The sequence below is a fragment of the Bubalus kerabau genome, chromosome 6 (assembly GCF_029407905.1).
Source record: "Bubalus kerabau isolate K-KA32 ecotype Philippines breed swamp buffalo chromosome 6, PCC_UOA_SB_1v2, whole genome shotgun sequence".
Taxonomy (NCBI): domain Eukaryota; kingdom Metazoa; phylum Chordata; class Mammalia; order Artiodactyla; family Bovidae; genus Bubalus; species Bubalus kerabau.
Window position 1 is genome coordinate 100,243,182 of NC_073629.1, and position 20,180 is coordinate 100,263,361.

General features: G+C 54.5%; 1 protein-coding gene across 1 annotated transcript; it reads left to right on the forward strand.

Annotated features, from left to right (window-relative positions):
- The first annotated feature begins 6,087 nt into the window (after nucleotides 1–6,087).
- Nucleotides 6,088–10,162, forward strand: KNCN (kinocilin). The gene is made up of 3 exons (XM_055586976.1): nucleotides 6,088–6,238; nucleotides 8,042–8,116; nucleotides 10,083–10,162. The coding sequence occupies exons 1-3, from the start codon at nucleotides 6,088–6,090 to the stop codon at nucleotides 10,160–10,162; spliced, it is 306 nt and encodes a 101-aa protein (XP_055442951.1).
- The last annotated feature ends 10,018 nt before the right edge of the window (nucleotides 10,163–20,180 follow it).

A 20,180-nucleotide genomic window follows, 5' to 3' on the forward strand; every position in this document is an offset into this window, starting at 1 on the left:
TGGTGTCTTCCTGGTGGTCCTTTCTTCACCTGCAGTCCTGAAGAGGAGACAGGCCTTCTGGAGAGGGGCTGAGTCTAGCCGAGGGGGTGGGGTGCCTCTTGTCAAGACGTCTAAATACAGCACTTCATTGGATCCATGACACAAGGTGAAGGAGAGATCACTGCTTCTCTTTTTTAAGTGAGGAAATGAAATTCACCTACCATCTGTCAGTCTCTCACTCTGTGCCAGGACCCAGAGAGAAGTAGGAAGCAGCCTCTGCCTTTTAGGATCTCCCATCGGGTAGAAGAGGCTGTGTCAGCAGCCTTCACGCAAGCTAACCTCAAAGAGCACTTCGACACGTATACCCTGTCCCCAGCCCAGCCCACCCACCCAAGCAGAGCAGAGTCCCCTCTGTCTGAAGCAGCACTGTGCCTTCCTCGAGGCTCCATTGTGTGCCCAAGACTGTGTTTGTCCTCCCAGAGTTGGCAACAAAGAAAAACGGCACCTCCATCCATGTGTTTGTCTAGCAGAGGGCTTCTGTGCCCGTTGCCCTAGTAATCCTCAGAACCAGACTCAGAGGGCTGTTTGGGAAGGCCTTTAGAAATTCCCAAGGAGGATGTGAATTTGATCCCTAGTCAGGGAACTAAGATCCCACATGCTGAAGAGCAACCAAGCCTACCTGCCACAACTGAGCCCAGGCGCTCCTGACCATGTGCCGCAGCTAGCAAGTCCATGTGCCACAGCAAAAGGCCTGCATGATGCGATGAGAAACTGACCCAGCCAAATAAATAATCAAAAATTTTTTAAACATTTAAAGATACAAATTTTCCAAAAAAAATTCCCAAGGAGGTGGCAGAGGGAGGTCCGAGTGTCGGGCAGTCGACTGGGCTCTGCTGCTAGCTCTTCTCCCTGGGAGAGCGGGAAGCTGAGATGGGGTGCAGGGCTCTTTGCTGTGGGGGCGAGTCATGGGCCAGGCTGCCAGCTGTTCTGCACTGTGAACCCTCCGTGGTGACGAGGACGTACTTTCTGATGATGGTCATTTCTTTGCAGGAACCCTTGCCGTCCTTGCATCCCTTCATCTACCCAACGTGGGATGGGCTGGATAAACAGGCCTACAGTCTCTGAGCCTTTTGACCCTAAGTCTCCCTGTCCCTGGAGACTGGGAACCAGGGTGTGAGTCTTGTCTCTAGACTCCAACCCCACTCTGGTCAGTTCTCCAGGTTGGCCCAGCAGGGTGTGACTTACGGGAGCTTCCTGGACCAAGTATTCCCCCATCCTACCCACTGGGTGCACCTGGCAAGGTCTCTCTTGTCCATGGCTCTGCTCTCCCAACCACTGTGCCTACTTTGGTTTTGCTGGCATTCTCATGCACTTACTGAGTACTTTCTGAGAAGCTCACAGGCATCTCATTTAATTCTCAGCAGTCATGAGTTAAAGTGCTATTTTATGGCACTTAACATGAAAAACCAAGCAGAGCAAGGGGAAAAAAAAACCCAGCTTGCCCACAGCTGTAGAGCTAGGAAGGTAGAAGTGGAATTTTTCCCACAGACCTGATGCCCAGAGCTGTGCTGCCTGGGTTCAAATCCCAGGTGTTTCACTTACTGGCCTTGGGCAAGTTACTTAATTCTCCAAGGGTCTCAGTTCCTTAAACCAGAAAAAAACTGAGGAAGCTAATGCTTATCTCATGGTGCTGTTGTGAAGTTACAAATTAATAAATGTAAAGTATTTAGAGCAGTTCCAAGCACACATAGTAAGTGCTCAGTAAATATTAGCTGTGACTGTTGTTTAGTCGCTAAGTCGTGTTCAACTCTTTTGCAACCTCATGGACTGTAGCCCACCAGGCTCCTCTCTCCATGGATTTCCCAGGCAGGAATACTGGAGTGGGTTGCCATTTCCCTTCTCCAGGGGATTTTCCCAATGCAGGGATTGAACCCACGTCTCCTGCATTGGCAGGCAGATTCTTTACCTCTGAGCCACCAGGGAAGCCTGTTAGCTGTGATAGTTGTAGTTATTACTGTCTCCTGGGCCAGAATTGCTCAACTGGACCCCAGTGATAAATATGAGGAAAGCTTCTTGTGTGGGTGGAGATGGGTCTGGGCTTTCCACATGGGGCTGACTCTGGCCCTTTGTGGAATTCTCCTGCTGACACTCTGCTCTGTCCCTCTGAGCCAGGGTCCCTGTCCCCCAAGGGCAGCTGCCACGCCAGGGGAAGAGCCAGGTTGGGGGTCAGGGGCCCTGCGTTCTAGTCCTTCCTTTGTCACTTCACTGGTGACCTTGGGAAGTCTCCTGCCCTTTCAGGGACTAGGCCCTGTGCCTGGCTGTGCTGGGGCAAGGCGGACATGCTAAGTGAGGCTCTGGAACCTGGAACTGTGGCAGCCAGTGTCCCAGCTCTATGCTCACGCGCTGGCTGCCCTTAGGAGAGGGTGGCAATGCCCCAGACTCAGCCCCAGCCCGTCCTGATTCTCAAGGACACTGAGCACTCCTGTCTGAGCTCCATGGGGGGTCGGGGACAGTGCTGGAGTCTTTCTCCCTCTGAGGGTCCACCTGCCTGAGCTCTGAGGGCCCCTCCTCCCTCCTGGCTGACTGCCCCTCGCCAGATCCAGCTCAGTGATCAGCGGTGCCTTGGTCCCATGCCAGCTGCTGCAGCTGCTGAGGTCTGAGGGGAGCAGTGAGAAGCAAGGTCCCCCCCCAACAGTTGGCACTTGTTGCCATGGTAGCAGTTGCCTTGGAAGCCGCTTCCCTGACTTCAGTCTCTGAACAGTCCGGGAAAGCTGCCCATCCCCCAGGGTATCAGTGAATTAATCACACTCCTTTCCAGGGTCCTTAGCCCTCAAGGAAAATAAACAGAACTAAACCAAGCTGACGTCTTTCACCCACCCTTCCTCCCCACCCCATGCCACTCTTGGACTTCATGCTTCTGGGAAGGAAAGAGCACAGGCAGGCCCCGTCCAACCCTCCCCATGAGAAAAAGAGATTTTCTGACAGAATTCAGTGGTAACCCAAGGCCCAGCTGCACTCTGGATCCAGGGGCCTGGAGGACCCAGGCTCGGGGGGTGGGGGGCGGTTCTGAGCTTGGGGGTGAGGAAATGTGGGGTGGTCAGGCTCTAGAGCCTTGGGCTTCCATCTTATTTACCTGCGATAGCAAGTGCATCACCCAAGGGCAAGCATACATTTGCTTTTTCAGAGCTGGTACGGCCAAAATTGCTGCAGGAAAAAATTAGCAAGTCTCCCATCTCTCCATTTGTAATCAGTCCTGGAGAAGGGAATGGCAAACCATTTCAGCATTCTTGCCTTGAGAACCCCAGGAACAATGTGAATAAATAGGAGATGTCATAAATTTGCAGTGGCCTTTAGTGACACTCCTGTCACGAGGGAACCATGCAGGACTTGGCCTGAGTCTTCTGAACACAATGTCTCCCGCTGATGGTGGGGTTGCCAATTCGTCCCACCTCAGAGAAAACAATTTAGAGATGTGCTGGCCCCCTTCCCAACTGAGCAGGGAAGCTGGACACCAGAATCCATTGTGGACTTGGGCTGTCCGTCCACCTCCCCGTGTCTCGTCCCCATCTGTTCTGGAGAGGAGCTGGGAGGTTCTGTGATCTTGTCGCTGAGGATGGCTCTATGTGTCACTCCTCCACAGTCTCTGCTCTGCCTCTCTGCCCGGAGGGATTTACAGTGTCAAAGAAAATCTCTAATTTAGAACTTGTCTCCAGTTTTTATAGACCAGAGTGTTCTGGAATCAGAAAATCGCAATGCACAGGCACCCCCAACTCCCCTGCCATCCCCATCCCCATTCACCAGATGAGCAAGGCGAGGCCCACAGTGCGAGGCTCCCACCTCAGAGACGTGGAACCAAAGCGCTGTCTTGCTGATGGCGTGCACGCATCACCCTCAGCCTGACAACGGGAGAAGAGCTGGACAGGCCTCGTCCAGCCAGAGTTATGAAAACACTTAATGGAGGCCAAGGGCGTTGTAGGGGATGCTCGGGTTCCCAGAGCTTGATGTCTCAGGAACACATTTCCATGGACAATTATTTTGATGGCTCTTTCTAAAACTAGTCAGTGGGGGATCAGTTACGTGTGACAGAGACAGGGCCGTCATTTGATGCCTAATTAGAGGAGTAACCAGACCTCATCCTGGTGAGAGGCAGAGGGGGTGCTGGCAGCTGCAGCTGTGGCTGGAGATGCCCACCCCCAGGGGCTTCCCCAAACGAGGGCCAGGAGCATGGCTCAGGGGCCCCTCGGTGTTCTGTGGTCAACCCTCCTTTCTCCACACCTTTGAGTTCACACCTGCCCTGCCGAGGTCTCACTCCAGCTTCCTGGCGGGGCCTTCCCTCTGCTGAAGCTCAGTCAGATGACCTTGGTCTTCCCAGGCTTCTATCCCCACCAGGAAAGCCTCCAGTTAAAGACAGAGCTCCCATGGTGCCTGCGATCAATCCGAGATGGTTGTGCAGGTCTGAGACCTCCCTGAGCAATGTCCTTGTGTCCGGAAGCCCACACCAGGTGCCCTCTAGCCATTCAATGGCGCTCAGTCCCTGAACCTGCCCTCAAGGGGCTCACAGTCTACAGAAGAGGCAGAGAATAGGGACAGGTGGCCCTCACTGATGGTGACGTGACCACCCAGCTGCCGTCAGGAATGGCTCCTCAGAGCCGGGGCTGCCCAAGCAGGGTCTTGCAGGATGAGGGGTCTCCAGGTGGCAGGAGCCATGCATACACTCAGCAGAAGGACCACAGAGGAGAAGGCAGCCAGGGGCTGTGGAGGCAGGAGGAGGCCAGAGACCTTGGGTCTGGCTATGTCAGGTGGTAGACATGGAGGGGAGAGACAGGCGATCCAAAGAGAGGCCACTGGGGCTGGTGATGGGACCCCGGGAACTGTGGTGATCCATAAAGGGCCAGAGAATGCAGCTAGTGCTGAGGGCTGGCCCAGGGTACAGGACAGGGCTGGGCCAGGCTGCAGTGGGTTACCGCTGCCCGATCTTCACTTGGTGGATCCTGCAAGTAGGTCAGACAGGCCGGACAGAGCTCAGCCTGGAGGCCAGGAGGCGCCAGCCTCGTGCCAATCTCCAGATCCCGGCTGCTGATAACCCGGCCCCTGCCAACCCCTCCTCCCACCCTGCCCCCACCACTGCTCCTTCCTGTTAGCCTCCCCGCCAAGGACCCCAAGGGGAGCTGGAGGGGCTCCCCTTCTCAGCCCTCTGCAACTAAAAGGGAACCTACTTGACAAGAGACCATCCTCACCCTGCCTGGGGCCCAGAGAGGGCCAACGTGGGGGTAAAGAGTGGACATGGAAGGACCCTCCCCCTCTCCTCCTCCTGGCCCTGTCGCTGTTCCTCACCCAGGTCTCCTTCCAGGTCCCCGTCTCCAAGTCCCCAAGCAGGGGCCTTGGGTTCACCTCCAACCAAAGGAGCAGCAGAGTGGGTCCTGAGCATGCGGCCAGGAGTCCTCACATCTCTGGCTGCCGAGCCCCATATGAAGCCACCGGCTCATCCGGCCCCTTCCAGGACCCACAGTGGAACCTGGGCTGACTGCCCTCATGGGCCTGTGGGCAGCAACTCACATTGCAACCTCATGAATAACTCAGCACCTCCTGCTGCCTACATCTCTGAGGAAGCCTGGTCCTCTGGGCCCCCTCCCCCTTGCAACCATTGCTTTAAACTTTAATAGGCTGAAGCTCAGTGGCAGCCAAGCAGGCTCCAGGGACCTGGGGCAGGATGTCCTGGGCAGGGGAGCTCAGGCGGAGCTCTCCTGAGAGGAGACTGGCAGGCGAACCCCCGGGGCGCAGGCCCAGCTCTCCAGAGTTCTGGCAGCCAAGGCCGGATGTGGTCAGGCAGGAATCCTGAGAGTGGCTTCCAGCTTCAGGGGCCTATAGGGGAAGAAGAGTAAGCTGGGGTGACCTGGGAGAGATCCTCGCTCAAGGTGGGGACCCTGAGACTGTGGTGGGATAGGGTTGCAGATAAACCCAAAGGTTAGCAGCCCAGAATCTTACTGCCCAGAGACTCTCTTCCTGCAAGTGAAGCTCCAGCAAGGAGACATCCAAGAGGACCGAGACCTCCAGAGCTGTTTCGGGGACAGGCTCCGCTGGTGGAGGCAGTGCCCTGGGTAGGCCTGCATGGACATCCCCATCAGCAGCAGAGACTTCCGCTGCCTGCAGCTGGCCTGCGTGGCCCTCGGCCTCGTGGCTGGCAGCATCATCATCGGCGTCTCCATCTCCAAAGCTGCAGCTGCCGTGGGCGGGATCTTTATTGGCGCTGCTGGTCTGGGTGAGAAGGTGCTGGGCTCAGAGAGGGAGCTGGGGCGGGCGTGGGGGGGGAGGTGAGGGGACCACAGCCAGGTGAACAAGAAATGGAGGGAAGAGCTGGGTCATCAGGAATCAGTTGGGGAGGATAGAAGTTGGAGGTGTGAGCAAGGCAGCCATCAGGGGTACAGGGAGGGAGAGAGAGGCTGGGGTGAGATTCCCACAGCACACTGCAGGGGTGAGAAGGCGTGGAGCAGGAGCTGGTGAACACTGCTCTCAGGCCACTCCTGCTCCGGTTCCCCAGTCCCAAGCCCTGGGCTCTTGAGTTAGTGTTAGGACTCATAAGCTTGTTCCGGATGAGTTGGTGGGGGGTGGGTAGAGAAGGACAGAGGTCTCTGTGGGACCCCCCCTTGAGCCCTGACAGGATCCAGCTCAGACAAAGGGTTTCCTTTTCTTTCCTGGAATGTTGCCATAGCAGATCTGTCTATCCAGGCATCTGTCTGTCTGTCCGAGCCAGGCCCACTGATATCCCCACAGTGGTGCTAGGTAAATCCCACATCCCCTCCACCATCCGGGGCATGGGCAGAACCAGAAGCACCAGGTCAGTGGGCTCTGGCATCTGCACCTGTGAACTCAGGCCAGGGGCCAAAACCTTGGGAGTGACAGAGCAGGACCCATTCTTCCGCGACCCCCTCCCCAGCTCACTGAGGAGCCTCCAGTCCTGCCCTTGGGAGCCCTAGGGGAGGGTGGGGAACCAGAGCTGGGGGGTGCCATGGGCCCATTTCCAGCTGCAGAGGAAGGAAGAAACCAACCTGCCATCGCCCGGGCAGGGTGGAGCCAGGAGCCTGGGCCTTCACAGCCAGTAGCCCCTTCCCCCAAAGGCACTGCTCCCCACCCCCTCCTGGGGCTGGATGTTGGGGAATGCCCCCCACTGGCGCACACACTCACAGGCTACATTCACACACCCACAGTCCCAACCCTGCTCACTCATGCTGCTCCCATGCACACCCATAGCCCAGCCCCAGCTTCATACAGCTCGCCCTAAACAGGCTCCCTCCTCACCATGGAACCCTTCCATGTCTCTCTTCTTAGGGCTCCTCATCTTGGCCTACCCTTTCCTGAAGTCTCGGTTCAACCTGGACCACATCCTGCCCACGATAGGTGAGTCCTCTCCCCGATCCCCACCTCCGCCAAGAACTGCGTGAGACCCTCTGTGTGTAAGTCTGCAGCCCACTGTGCAGTGCAGCCAAGCCCACATGTGTGACTGTACTGGCTGCGTGTGTTAGAGATGCTGTGTGTGTGTGTGTGTGTGTGTGGTGTAGGCATTGTTGTGACTGCACACAGACTCCAGCCTTCCACTAAGTCCCTGAACCGGCTCAGAACACCTGGAACCCCCATCTCCCCTGATAAGTTCTTCTTCTTCCCCAAAGCCTCCGAGATCTCCAGATAACCCTACTTCATCCCTGAGCTTCCATGAAGACCCTCTAGCTCCCTTGAGACCTCAGGACCCTGGATAGCTCCTCACCTCATTCAGCTCCCCACATAGGTGCTCCCATCTTCGTCAGCCCTACACATTCATCCCCAGTTCTCCCTAGGACCCCCACCTCCTTAAGTATCTGCTGTCTTCTCCTTCAAGGGCCCATTTCTTCCACCTTTGTTCCCCTCCCCAAATCTGCGCAGATCATGTGGGAGATGTAAAGGAAGTAGTGGAGCAAAGACAGCAGCCAGGATGGGGAGTAGACAACCGGAAGGACTTCCCTTCCTGTAGCTGGACTTGATTTGAGAATGGCTTAGTAACCACAGGGCTTGGGGTGCTCTCATCCTACAGGGAGCCTGAGAATCCACCCCCAGCCAGGGGCTGACCATGGGGAGGGAAGATCCAGCACCAATGGAAATAAAGAGGGTAAGTTCCAGAAATTCCAGAGTCTACCTTCCACCTTCCCCTCTGGATACACAGCCCAGAGAAGCCACCATGATGGAAGTGCAAAGAGGGCTTCTCCAATCACAGGGAGGCAGAAGTGTTGCATAGTTCTTCCACAAGCTTAGTCAAGATGCTTCTTGCTCCCAGCGAGTTCAGCCCCTCTGGTCCCCAAGATTTCTCTGTCAGGCCCAGTACAGCACCACACTGCCCTCCCTCCCCCAGCCCAATATCCGGTCATCTTCTCACTCTCCTCTCCCATAGTGGAATCCAACTCTCAGAGCTGGTACCCGAAACTGGGCATCTCCTTCCTCCTCCATCCCACCACACTGGAAAATTCCAGGGCAAGAGTTTCTCAAAGGTGCCCCCGCCCCCAGTGTCTGCCGCCCACGGTAGGATGCTGAGCACTCAGCAAAAGGTTCCATCCCAGACACTGTTCCAGGCACTTTCCATATGTTGATTTGCTTCATTCTCAGAACAGCCATATGAGGCAGGTCCTATAATTAGCCCCACTTTATACAATGGGGCAACTGAGGCCCAAATTGCCAACATCTGTTGGACCATTGAAAAGGCAAGAAAGTTCCACAAAAACATTTACTTCTGTTTTATTGACTATGCCAAAGACTTTGACTGTTTGGATCATAACAAACTGTGGAAAACTCTTAAAGAAATGGAAATACCAGACCACCTTACCTGCCTCCTGAGATATCTGTATGCAGGTCAAGAAGCAACAGTTAGAACTGGACATGGAACAACAGACTGGTTCCAAATTGTGAAAGGAGTACATCAAGGCTGTATATTGTCACTCTGCTTATTTAACTTCTATGCAGAGTACATCATGAGAAATGCTGGGCTGAATGAAGCACAAACTGGAATCAAGATTGCTGGGAGAAATATCAATACCTCAGATATGCAGATGACAGCACCCTTATGGCAGAAAGTGAAGAAGAACTAAAGAGCCTCTTGATGAAAGTGAAAGAGGAGAGTGAAAAAGTTGGCTTAAAACTCAACATTCAAAAAACTAAGATCATGGCACTCAGTCCCATCACTTCATGGCAAATAGATTGGAAAACAATGGAAATAGTGAGAGACTTTATTTTGGGGGCCTCCAAAATCACTGCAGATGGTGACTGCAGCCATGAAATTAAAAGACGCTTACTCCTTGGAAGAAAAGTTATGACCAACCTAGACAGCATATTAAAAAGCCAAAGACATTACTTTGCTGACAAAGGTCCATCTAGTCAAAGCTATGGTTTTTCCAGTAGTCATGTATGGATGTGAGAGCTGAACTATAAAGAAAGCTGAGTGCCGAAGAATTGATACTTTTGAACTGTGGTTTTGGAGAAAACTCTTGAGAGTCCCTTGGACTGCAAGAAGATCAAACCAGTCCATCCTAAAGGAAATCAGTCCTGAATATTGGAAGGACTGATGTTGAAGCTGAAACTCTAATCCTTTGGCCACCTGATGCAAAGAACTGACTCATTGGAAAAGACCCTGAGGCTGGGAAAGATTGAAGGCAGGAGGAGAAGGGGACAACAGAGGATGAGATGGCTGGATGGCATCACTGACTCGATGGCCATGAGTTTGAGCAAGCTCCAGGAGTTGGTGATGGACAGGGAAGCCTGGTGTGCTGCAGTCCATGGGGTCGCAAAGAGTCTGACATGACTGAGCAACTGAACTGAACTGACTGAGGCCCAGGGAGGTTATGAGACTCAACCGGGAAGTGGTGGGGCCAGAAACCAGGCCGTCAGCCCCCAGTCCTGCCTCTAACTCCCACACCATGTTGCTGTCCTGTTGAAGGGCTACTCTGACCATCCATGTCTCTTTAAACCAGGCTGCCCCCCCAAGACTCCCTCCCTCCCCATTCTATCCTCTCTGACCCCAGGTCCCTCTGGGAGGTTCTGACCAATAATCTGTCCACTCAGCCACTCTGTCCTGGTCTCTCCCACAGGAGCCCGTAGCAGCCTGTCCACCGTGAGCAGAACCCTGGAGAAGCTGAAGGCTGGGGGCCGGGGGACTGGGGAGGGCTGAGGCAGGGGCTGAGGGGTTGCCCCCTGCCCTGCACTCTCTTCCCCCTGCTCCCCCAGTCTCAGAGCCTGCCTGGATCCGAACCTGAGAAGAGCCAAGCCAGCTCCTGGAGACGCCAGACCTGCATCCGCAAAAGCCATTGGAAATGGATTCCTGTGATGGGCGGGGCTGGGACCAAGGTGTCTCTAGTTTCAGAAGGCTCTTGACCTGGATCTTCTCTCTGGACGGCAGCTCAGCTTTCTTCCCTTTCTGATTTCCTGACTGGCTTCTCTAGAATGTGGGGCCCAGTGATGCCCCAGTCCCTTGCTCCAGCCTGGCCAGGGAAGTGAGCTACAAGCCCTCAGGAACCACAGCCGGGCTTTGAGCCCTCAGCCCCGAAGGCCTGGCCCTGGGCCTCAAGAATTTACTGGCTGGATGGAGGGGCCGGACCAGACTCTTCTGAATATCAGAAGCTCTGAACCACTCCTCAGGGACAGGCCCCGAGCAGCAGTGAACCAGACAAGGGGCAGAGCTTGGAAAAACGAAATGGCCACTGCCTTGACAGAAGCCCAGGAGGCAAGGCCGGGAGGCTTTTAGGAGGAGGCGGCTCCTGAGCTGACCCCTGTGCTGAGACTCCTGGGGTCTGACTCCACTGTTTAAGGCTTTTCAAGATCAGACTGCAGATAAGACCTCCAAGCCTTCCTCTCCTCCCTACCCTCTCACTGCTCCTGAGCAACCTAAATGCATCTGAGCTTCCAAGCCCTGGCGCTGCGAAGCCCTGGCCCGTGTTCTGGATGCCCCCTACTCGTGCCTCTCTGCCTATCAAACCTCCACCTCTGAAGGCCCCCTTCCAAGTGTCCCTCAACCACAATGCCCTCCACGTCCTCTTCCACCAGCCCCTGTCTCCCTCTCTCAACACTCTCCAGACAGGTTGAAATCTCCTTTTTCACAAAACAATTACTAATTTTGTTTAAACCTACTGCCTATTGCCCTTTTCCAGTTAGCATAAGCGTAGACAGTAAATGCTCGATAAATGTCGCTGCTGCTTCTGCTGCTAAGTTGCTTCAGTCGTGTCCGACTCTGTGCGACCCCAGAGACAGCAGCCCACCAGGCTCCCCCGTCCCTGGGATTCTCCAGGCAAGAACACTGAAGTGGGTTGCCATTTCCTTCTCCAATGCATGAAAGTGAAAAGTGAAAGTGAAGTCGCTCAGTTGTGTCGACTCCTTGCGACCCCATGGACTGACCCCATGGAGCCCTCCAGGCTCCTCCGCCCACGGGAGTTTCCAGGCAAGAGTACTGGAGTGGGATGCCATGGCCTTCTCTGTAAATGTTAAATGGCTTCAGTTTGATGGAGAAACAATTCTCTAGGCTATCCCTGGAAAGCCACTTCAGGCTCCACGTATTCACAGGGTTTGGGGCCGCAGACCTGACCAGTACGTGACTGTGCAGAAAACATTGCTCCTCCCTCCCCACTGCTCCTCACACGCCTGTGCCCTCAAAGTGACCTCTGAGCAGACTTCTGCTCCATGTGGCTCCTGTACTGGTTGGTGAGCCGAAGACAAGGTATGAAGAGTCTCATTCTCCAAGGATCACTGCAAATGACGCCTCCTCTTGGAAGCGTCCCTTGATTCTCTGTGCTCCATCACAGCCCACAGCACTCTGAGTGGCCTCTATTTCCCCCCTTCATTAAAGTAGGGAGCTGACAGCCAGACACATGGAAAGTTCCCAGTGGATGTTGGAAAATTACACCAAAAGTAGCAGAGACCATCCAATTGTACAGATGGGAAAGCTGAGGCTCTGCAGGAAAAGGAATCAAGTCCCACAGTGAGAGATTGTGGAGCCAGACCTCGCATTCAGGATCCTTCTCTCTACCTCCCAAAGCTCTACCCTCTGCTGCCCTCTGCACAGGCCCCAGGGACCAATGCCCTGACCACAGTGGGATAGAGCTCCATGGATAGAATCAGTTGCCCAAATGCTGGTGGGCTGGGGAGTGTTTGGTTCCTCCAGCCCAAGGGAAGTCAACATTCCCCTCCTTCCATTTCCCTCCTTTTCACGTCCCTCCTGCCTGCCCCATGCCCCTTCTCCTTCCCCTCAACATCATCATCATGAACAATAATTCAGATCTGGTTTCTTTGATCAATAAGGAAACCCTTCCTCCGGTCCATCTTCAGTCTTCACCAGCAACGCCCCAAAGAGATGCCCAGGGGTGGATGGGATAGAAGTGGGGAAGGGGGATCCTGAGCCATGGGGATTGTGGTCCCCACCTCGCCCACCATCAACCCTTCCCAGACATGATCTCCCCCAGGCTGGCCTATGGTATCCCAGATGCCTGACAGGGCCAGATACAGAGCAGTGCTGGGGATCAGAGTGCAATAAATTAAGAAATGAACACATGAAAAGGCGAGAGCTACGTCCATTGAGGAAGAACTGTGTGGGGGCTCAAAGGACTCTTGAAGCTCTGGGAGTTCTCCAGGCCTGGGCCTGTTTCTTCTCTTTCCCTGCCCCGGGCTTCCTGAGTCCTCCCTTCCCCCCAGTCCAGGTGAGTGTCTGCATACCTCCTTCCCAACTGACCACCCCCCACCCCTGACCTCCCCCACCTCCTCAACCTGGTCAAGAGTGGCCACATGGAGTCACTGCCTTCTCCCCATGCATGCTTTGGAAGGAGGTGAGGTTGGGCCTAGCAGGCAGGGATGGTGTGGTGGGCAGTGTGATGGGAAAGCGCCCCTTCCCCTCTGAACAGATCCAGAACCCTCCATTCAGCATGGGAGTGAGGGGACAGAGAGAGGTCTTTGGACCCAGCTCTTTCAGCAGTCTATTCAATAAATGAAATTAGTTCTGTCCAGTAGCCTCACTCACCTCAGCTGTGGCTGTGCTGGCCAGTCTTGGACTGAGTGCTGAGAATATACCAAAGGTGGGGGGTGCTGGGTCCAGGCAGCCCCTTGGAAGTCACATCCCCACTGGGTCAACCCTGAGGACTGGAGTCTGTGCCTGTGATAAGACTCATGTCCTGGTTCTGTGCAACCCCTCACCAGGTGAGGGGCAGAGGAGGTGAACCAGAGACTGAAACCTGGAGCCACAGTTTCTTCATCCACATATGGAACGGTAGTGGCCCCTCCCAGACCACTATCAGGAGGAAGGTTGCCTGGCATGTGATTCACAACAGGGCGGATTTATGAATGGATAAGTGAATGAATGAAGAGGGGGTTGGAGATGCTCCTCCAGCTGAACTCCCCAGATCCTGGAAAATCAGCACCTCAGACTCCCACAGTCCTTTCCAACACAGTCCAGCCTGGAGGCGCTGGTGCCCAGCACTCCCTCCTCCCACTCCCTCCTCCACCCTCTAAGAAACCCTTACAAATCCCACCAGGAGCTCTATAAGGGGCTCACGACCACAGCTCTTTCTACGGTGCAGGATTGGTGGAGGGTGATTGGAGAAAGTGTGCTGAAAAGAAGACTCATGTCTGGAAAAATCTTCCTGCTCCCACAGTTCCATCCCCCTCCCCCGCCCAGGGTGGGGAATCTCCCGCAGACTGAAGACAGAGCCAGTGCCAGCTACACCTCTCACTCCAGAGTGAATGGCAAGGTATCCATCCCGGACTCCGACTCCAGAAGTCCAGACTGGAGAGCGTGTGGGCGGCTGGGAGTTCACTGCCAGGCGCTTGAAAAGCGTGAAACCTAGAAACGGGGAAGGGAGAAGGGCGGCGCGGAGCTGGAGCCAGAGAGGAGAGGAGACGGTGCGCGCGATGATCCGTGGGGGCTCAAAGGGAGCAGAGGAGCCGCCACGACGCTGAGAGGGACGCTCAGAACCTGCGCAGCCCGCAGCCTGCCACTGGCCCCTCCCAGTCCCTGGGGGCTGCTCCCTGGCGCCCTCCTTCCCCCGCCCACCCGCTAAGCCCGGGATCTGCAAGCAGTCAACCAGGTGAGTGAGGGGGACCAGCGGCCACTGCCCTATCCAGCCCCATCAAGTGGGCGCCCCTTGGCTGCCCTGCTCTCTAGGGATCCTTCCTCCCTTGAAGGGCCCCAGGCAAAACCAACCAAGAAGTGTTCATTGAACTGGCTCAGGCAAGTGCAAGCTACAGGTGTTGGGGGAGGCTGGAGAGAAGGCAAGAGGAGGGCAGGAGAGGGGAGAAGATGAGGAGGGTAGCTTTAGAACTAGAGGGGGTATTCCAGCCAGTCCTAAACCCCAGAGGAACTGAGTAGCAGCAGACAAGACGGCAAGGACCTGTACCTTGAGCACAGTCCTCTGGAAAGAGATGAGAACAACAGAGAGGGGAAACAGGAGAAGGGGGACGCACAGCATGGAGAGGCTGCCTTGGGCCCCTCTGCTCTGCCCTAACCCCTCCTACTCTTTAACTCAGTAAGAAACTGCCCTAGAATCCACCTCCAGTCCCCACCCAGCTGCACACCGCACCCTCCCAAGAAAGTAAGGAGGGAATCAGAGAGAAGTGGGCACAGAGCAACCTCCAAATCAGGAGACAGATAAAGGCAGGTGACAGTGGTCCCTCTGACCTTAACCATTTGTTTAACCAACATTCCCTGGGCACCTGGGGAGACCAGGGGGATGTGGCAGTGAAGAAGGAGGATATAACTCTGATCCTCAAGGTAGACCAGTGGGGGAATGCAGACCTGGACACAGTAGTTCCCCATCACCGAGGCAAAGGAAGTCTTCCTGGAGGAAGTGACGTCCCAGCTGCGCTCTGAACTGGAGTCAGCCAGGTAAAGCAGCAGGAGCAGCATGGTCACCCAGCCACACCTGGTGAGTTCAGCTCCACTCCATCAAAATCGAGAGGGTGGCCTAGAGGGAGCCAGGGCTGGGAAAGCCCAGGAGGGGTTCCCTCGGGAGGGGGAGGGGAGGAGAGCTTCGTGGGGTAGCAGTGAGACTAGAGAGGAAGAGATGGGCTCTAGAGACCCCTGGAGGGAAGCGCCTACAGGGCTGGTGTCGGACAAGAGGGGAAATGTGTGGAGGACAATCCAGGGGAGGAGGAGCAAGAATGAAGCTGGGTCTCTGGCTGTCAGTCTGGGCTTTGTGGGAGAGTATGAAGTTTAAGAGGCCTGTTTCCAAGAGGAGGAGAATGTTTCCAGGGAGGAGGGTCCAGCAGGTCCAGAGCTGTGGAGAGGTCACGAACAATCTTCACTGGATTCAGCAACGAGGAGGCGGCTGGTGGCCTTGGAGCCAGCAGTCAAGTGTGGTGGCGCAGAAGCCATATGGGAGTGGATTGATCTTTGAGAAGGAGGTAAAGTAGGGGTGTAGCCAGCGCTCCCAAGAAGGGGGTGGGCGAGGTTAAATGGAGGCAGATGTGGGGGAGATGGGGGCTTTGTTTGGTTTCAAGAGGAAGAGGCTTGAGTGCCTCCAGGAGGAGACGCAGGTGTGGTGAGGGGGTGATGGGGGATGTCATCCCTGGGAGCCTTGAGGGCTGCCAGAGTCAAACCAAAGACAGGGATGCACAAAGGCCCTGCCGCCTAGGAGCTGATCTTCTTTTCACCTACAAAGCTTCGCAGTTTGGGCACAAATGTGGAGGAGGCAGAAAGCTGGACCCATGCAGAGTTGAGGCATCTCTGGCAGCTTTGACAGAAGGACAAAGGAACAAGTTGCAAGACACGGTAAACTGCAAGAGATTAAGCAAAGTGAGGCAATGTGGGTTCTCGGGTGGATGCATAGAGAAGCAGAGACAAGAGGCTCATGGAGAAAAAGCAGAGTTCCAGGATGGCCTTAGATCAGAGCACAGTTACAGCTGGAGGCTGTGCAGTCATGGTGAGGAGCACAGGTATAGAAAACACACAGCCTAAGCTTTTTTTAATATAATTTTATTTATTATTTCTGGCTGTGCTGGGTTGTCCTTGCTGCGCAGGCTTTCTCTAGGTGCAGCGTGCAGACTTCTCGTTGCGGCAGCCTCTCTTGTCGCGGAACACAGGGCTTCAGTAGTTTTGGTGTGGCTCTGGAGCTCAATAGCTGTGGTGCATGGGCTTGATTGCTCTGTGGCATGTGGGATCTTCCTGGATCAGGGCTCAAACCTGTGTCTCCTGCAGTGGCAAGCAGATTCTTTACCACTGAGCCACCAGGGAAGCCCCACACAGCCTAGGTTTGAGTCCCAAAACTGCCACTTATTATCACCATGTCTGTGACCTTGGGCAAGTGACTCAACCTCTCTGAGCCTCTTTGTCCCCATCCAAAGCTGAAGATGGCAATAGCATCTATCTATAGGGTTGTCACAGGGCTTAAATGAGTTAATGACATAAAAGGCCTGGCATGCTGCAGTCCACGGGGCTGCAAAGAACTGGACATGACTGGGCAACTGAACAACAACAACGATATAAAAGACTTAAACCAGTGTTTGGCACATGGCAGCGCTGTACTGGTGTTTCTATAGTGGTAGCAACAGTTTAGTCAAGAGTGGGATAGCTGGGTTTCTCAGAGGTGAAAGGGTTTCAGGAAGATGACAAAGGTGATGAAGGGAAGGGTACGTGGGGTGGAAGGGAGGAATTGGGAATTGGAGAGGAGGAGCCAAGGCACTAGGAGGGTGCAGGGTGAGGCAGTTGTGCAAAGGTTGCCAAAGCCCCTCAGGGGATTTGCACTGGAGGAGCAAGCGTACATCCCAAAGCCTTGGAAGGAGGTGGGCAGGAAGGGCAGTCCTCTGCAGACAGTCTGCCGTCCATCTCCCTGCTTCCAGGCAGACAGGTCTCCAGGGTGCTTCTGCTGGGCAGCAGCTTCCTCTCACCAGATAGGCAGGCAACGGAGATTGGCTGGCTGGCTGGCTATGTGTTGGCCTGTGTCTTCAGCTCTCAGTGTGTAATGCACCTCTGTGTGTGTTTCTGGGTGTATCCAGCCACTGAGTGTACACATGTGATGTATGTGTGTATATGTGTGCACAAGCACTCAGGGATGAGGATCAAGGCTGCAGGTGTCTGACATAGGAGCTGGGAAACCACACCTCCAGACTTCATTCTCTCTGTTCTCTTGTTTCCAGAGAATCAGTGTGAGCCTGTGTGTGTGTCCACGCACACATGAGTCTATTGCCTGGACAGGGTGTAGGGGAGCTCTAGGATTGGCTAGGGTGGGGGTGGTGACAGCTCTGGGGGTTCCCAGGAGGCAGACTTCAGTTGGAAGAAGATGAGAGTTTCCAGGGTAGTGAATAAGCCGGCAATGAGTAATGGTGATGTGGGAGGTTCCCTGAGGATGGAGGTGGGATGGAGGGGGACAATGGGGAGGCCAGGGGAGGGGGCTGGCCCAGACTTTCTGGGATTGAAGGGGAACAGAAGGGCCAAAGCTCAGGGAAATAGAAGGGTTCACAGTGAGGGGTTCAGACTGAGCAAATGAGGCACTTGGTTTCACATGGAGGACAGCGGGCATAGTCCAGTGCCTGATGCTTCGACCAAAGCCCCAGCCCCCTCACCCTCGCCCGGAAGCTCTGGGGCCCTTGCAGCAGGAATCTGGAACCAGGAGACCTGGCAGCTGCCCCCAGTTAAGCAGCTGCTCTAGAACAACACAGACATCCCAGATTCAGGGACTGGGTGGGGGAGGCCGACCTGAAGGGGTTTCAGACAGAGCCCCCAACCCTAGGAGCTCTGCATCCATGTAACAGAGGACTACCCTCCTTGGGCCCCAAGCTTGTTGGCTGGATAGTAATAATCAATTGCTAATTTTTAAAATAATCCAACACCTCTGTACCTTCCAGTAAGCAGAAAGTCTGCTATAGCAAAACAACATGACTTTCAATCTGACAGAGCTGGGTTCAAATCCCAGTTTTACCTGTTACAGCTGAGTAAACCATGTTCTTCTCCTCTCCCAGCCTCAGTTTCTCACTGGGTGAACTGGGTTCAGGACTGCAACAGCTCATAGGGTCATGGTAGTGTTAGTCACTTAGTCGCTCAGTCGCTCAGTCATGTCCAACTCTTAGTGACCCCATGGACTGTGGCCCACCAGGCTCCTCTGTCCATGGAATTCTCCAGGATAAAATACTGGAGTGGGCTGCCATTCCCTTCTCCAGGGGTTCTTCCCAACTCAGGGCTTGAACCCTGTATTTCGGGCTGATTCTTTACCATCTGAGACACCAGGGAAGCCTCACAGGGTCATAGTAACGATTAAACATGTTAGTGCTGGGAAAGGGCTTAGCACAGAGTTGCTATTCAATGTGAGTGCCCCTCCCCCAAAATCAGAACCCCCCCCCATCCCCACCCCCGAATCAAGCAGTCAAGCAGCAGGTTGCTTCTGCAGGGCAGGGTAGCGGCAATGACTTAATCACATCCCAAAGCAAAGAATAGCCATATTTCAGATGGATATACCATTTTTTGAGATCTTTTAATATATTGGCAGTAATTTCTGAAGAGGTTTCATGCCCACCCTCACAAACCACTAGCAGCAGGAGGACGGATCCAGAGACAATCACCCAGTTCAACCTTTCCCTTTACATTCAGACAGCGGAGGCCCAGAGAGGGGCCCTGGCCCGCCCGCGTTGCCCCAGCAGACCAAAGTCAAGAACCCTGGTCATCTGAGACACAGTCCCTCGTGTCTGCCTCTGCCCCAAATAGAGTTTATGGCCTGGACTCCCAAATAGAGTCCACATGGTCTCCCAGGCTGAGGTGAGGCAGGGGGCAGTCTGGCTGCCTAACCAGGGTCAGTCAGGCACAGCGAACAGCAGGGGTCAGAGCCCTGACTTTGTGGGAAAAGGCCAGGGTCGGGTCTGGCTTGGCCACAGGCTCCCTCCATGACCTTCCTCACTCCAAACTTCAGTGTCACCGCTGTGCAGATGATGGAATTGAACAAGATGATTTCTACAGGTTCAGCAGCTTGGGTGCTCACTAAAATTCAAGATTCAGAGCAATGACCTTCCCTCCTGCTCAGGCAATGGGGTTGAGGACTGGACTCAGGATGAAACAGAGTTTGAAGGGATATTTGAAGCGATAGCAATGGTGCAAACTCGGAGGACCCTGCTTCTGAATTTAAAGACTCCATAGAGAAGGGAATGGTAACCCACTCCAGTATTCTTGCCTAAAAAATAGCATGGACAGAGGAGCCTACTGGGCTATAATCCATGGGGCCACAAAGAGTCAGACACGACTGAGCAACTGAGCACAATCCTAGAAGTGATGAATGTGACAATCACACACTGGCCAGGAAATCACAAATTGGCCAGGAAATGCAATCATAACATGTGTTCAGAGGGGAGAGTACCAAAACGATTTAGTGGATAGCACCAGTGACACCCACAGCAGAGCAAGCCAGAGCACCCACCGCAAAACAGCACCCAACAGCCCCACCTGGAGGGCTACAGTCCACCAGACAGAAAGGGTAGTGCAGACGGAATTGCAACAGCTGAACAACTGCAACACCGCCCCTGTGTGCCCTAGATCCCAATTAGCCAGGGTGGAGGCAGCTTCAGGGGGCTTCCCTGGTGGCTCAGATGGTAAAGAATCCGCCTGCAATACAGGAGACCTGGGTTCAATCCTTGGTTGAGAAGAAGATCCCCTGGAGGAGGGCATGGTAACCCCCTCCAGTATTCCTGCCTGGAGAATCCCCATGGTCAGAGGAGCCTGGCGGGCTACAGTCCATAGGGTCGCAAAGAGTTGGACAGGACTGAGCAACTAAGCACAGCACAGCACAGGCAACTTCAGGAATCAGCCCAGCACCCATCTGCCCTTAGCCTATTCTCTGCCTAGGGTGGAGACTCTGGGAGTAGTCTGTCTTCCAGAGTTAGTGCTGCCTCCTAGGAGCAGATAAGAATCACTTCTTGGCAATTAGCCCCTGGAAGCTTAGCTCTCGGGCAGGTATTTGCTTTAGTTGGACTGAGCCATGAAATTAAAAGATGCTTACTCCTTAGAAGGAAAGTCATGACCAACCTAGACAGCATGTTAAAAAGCAGAGACATTAGTTTGCCAACAAAGGTCCGTCTAGTCAAGGCTGTGGTTTTTCCAGTAGTCATGTATGGATGTGAGAGTTGGACTATAAAGAAAGCTGAGCACCGAAGAATTGATGTTTTTGAACTGTGGTGTTGGAGAAGACTCTTGAGAGTCCCTTGGACTGCAAGGAGAGCCAACCAGTCCATCT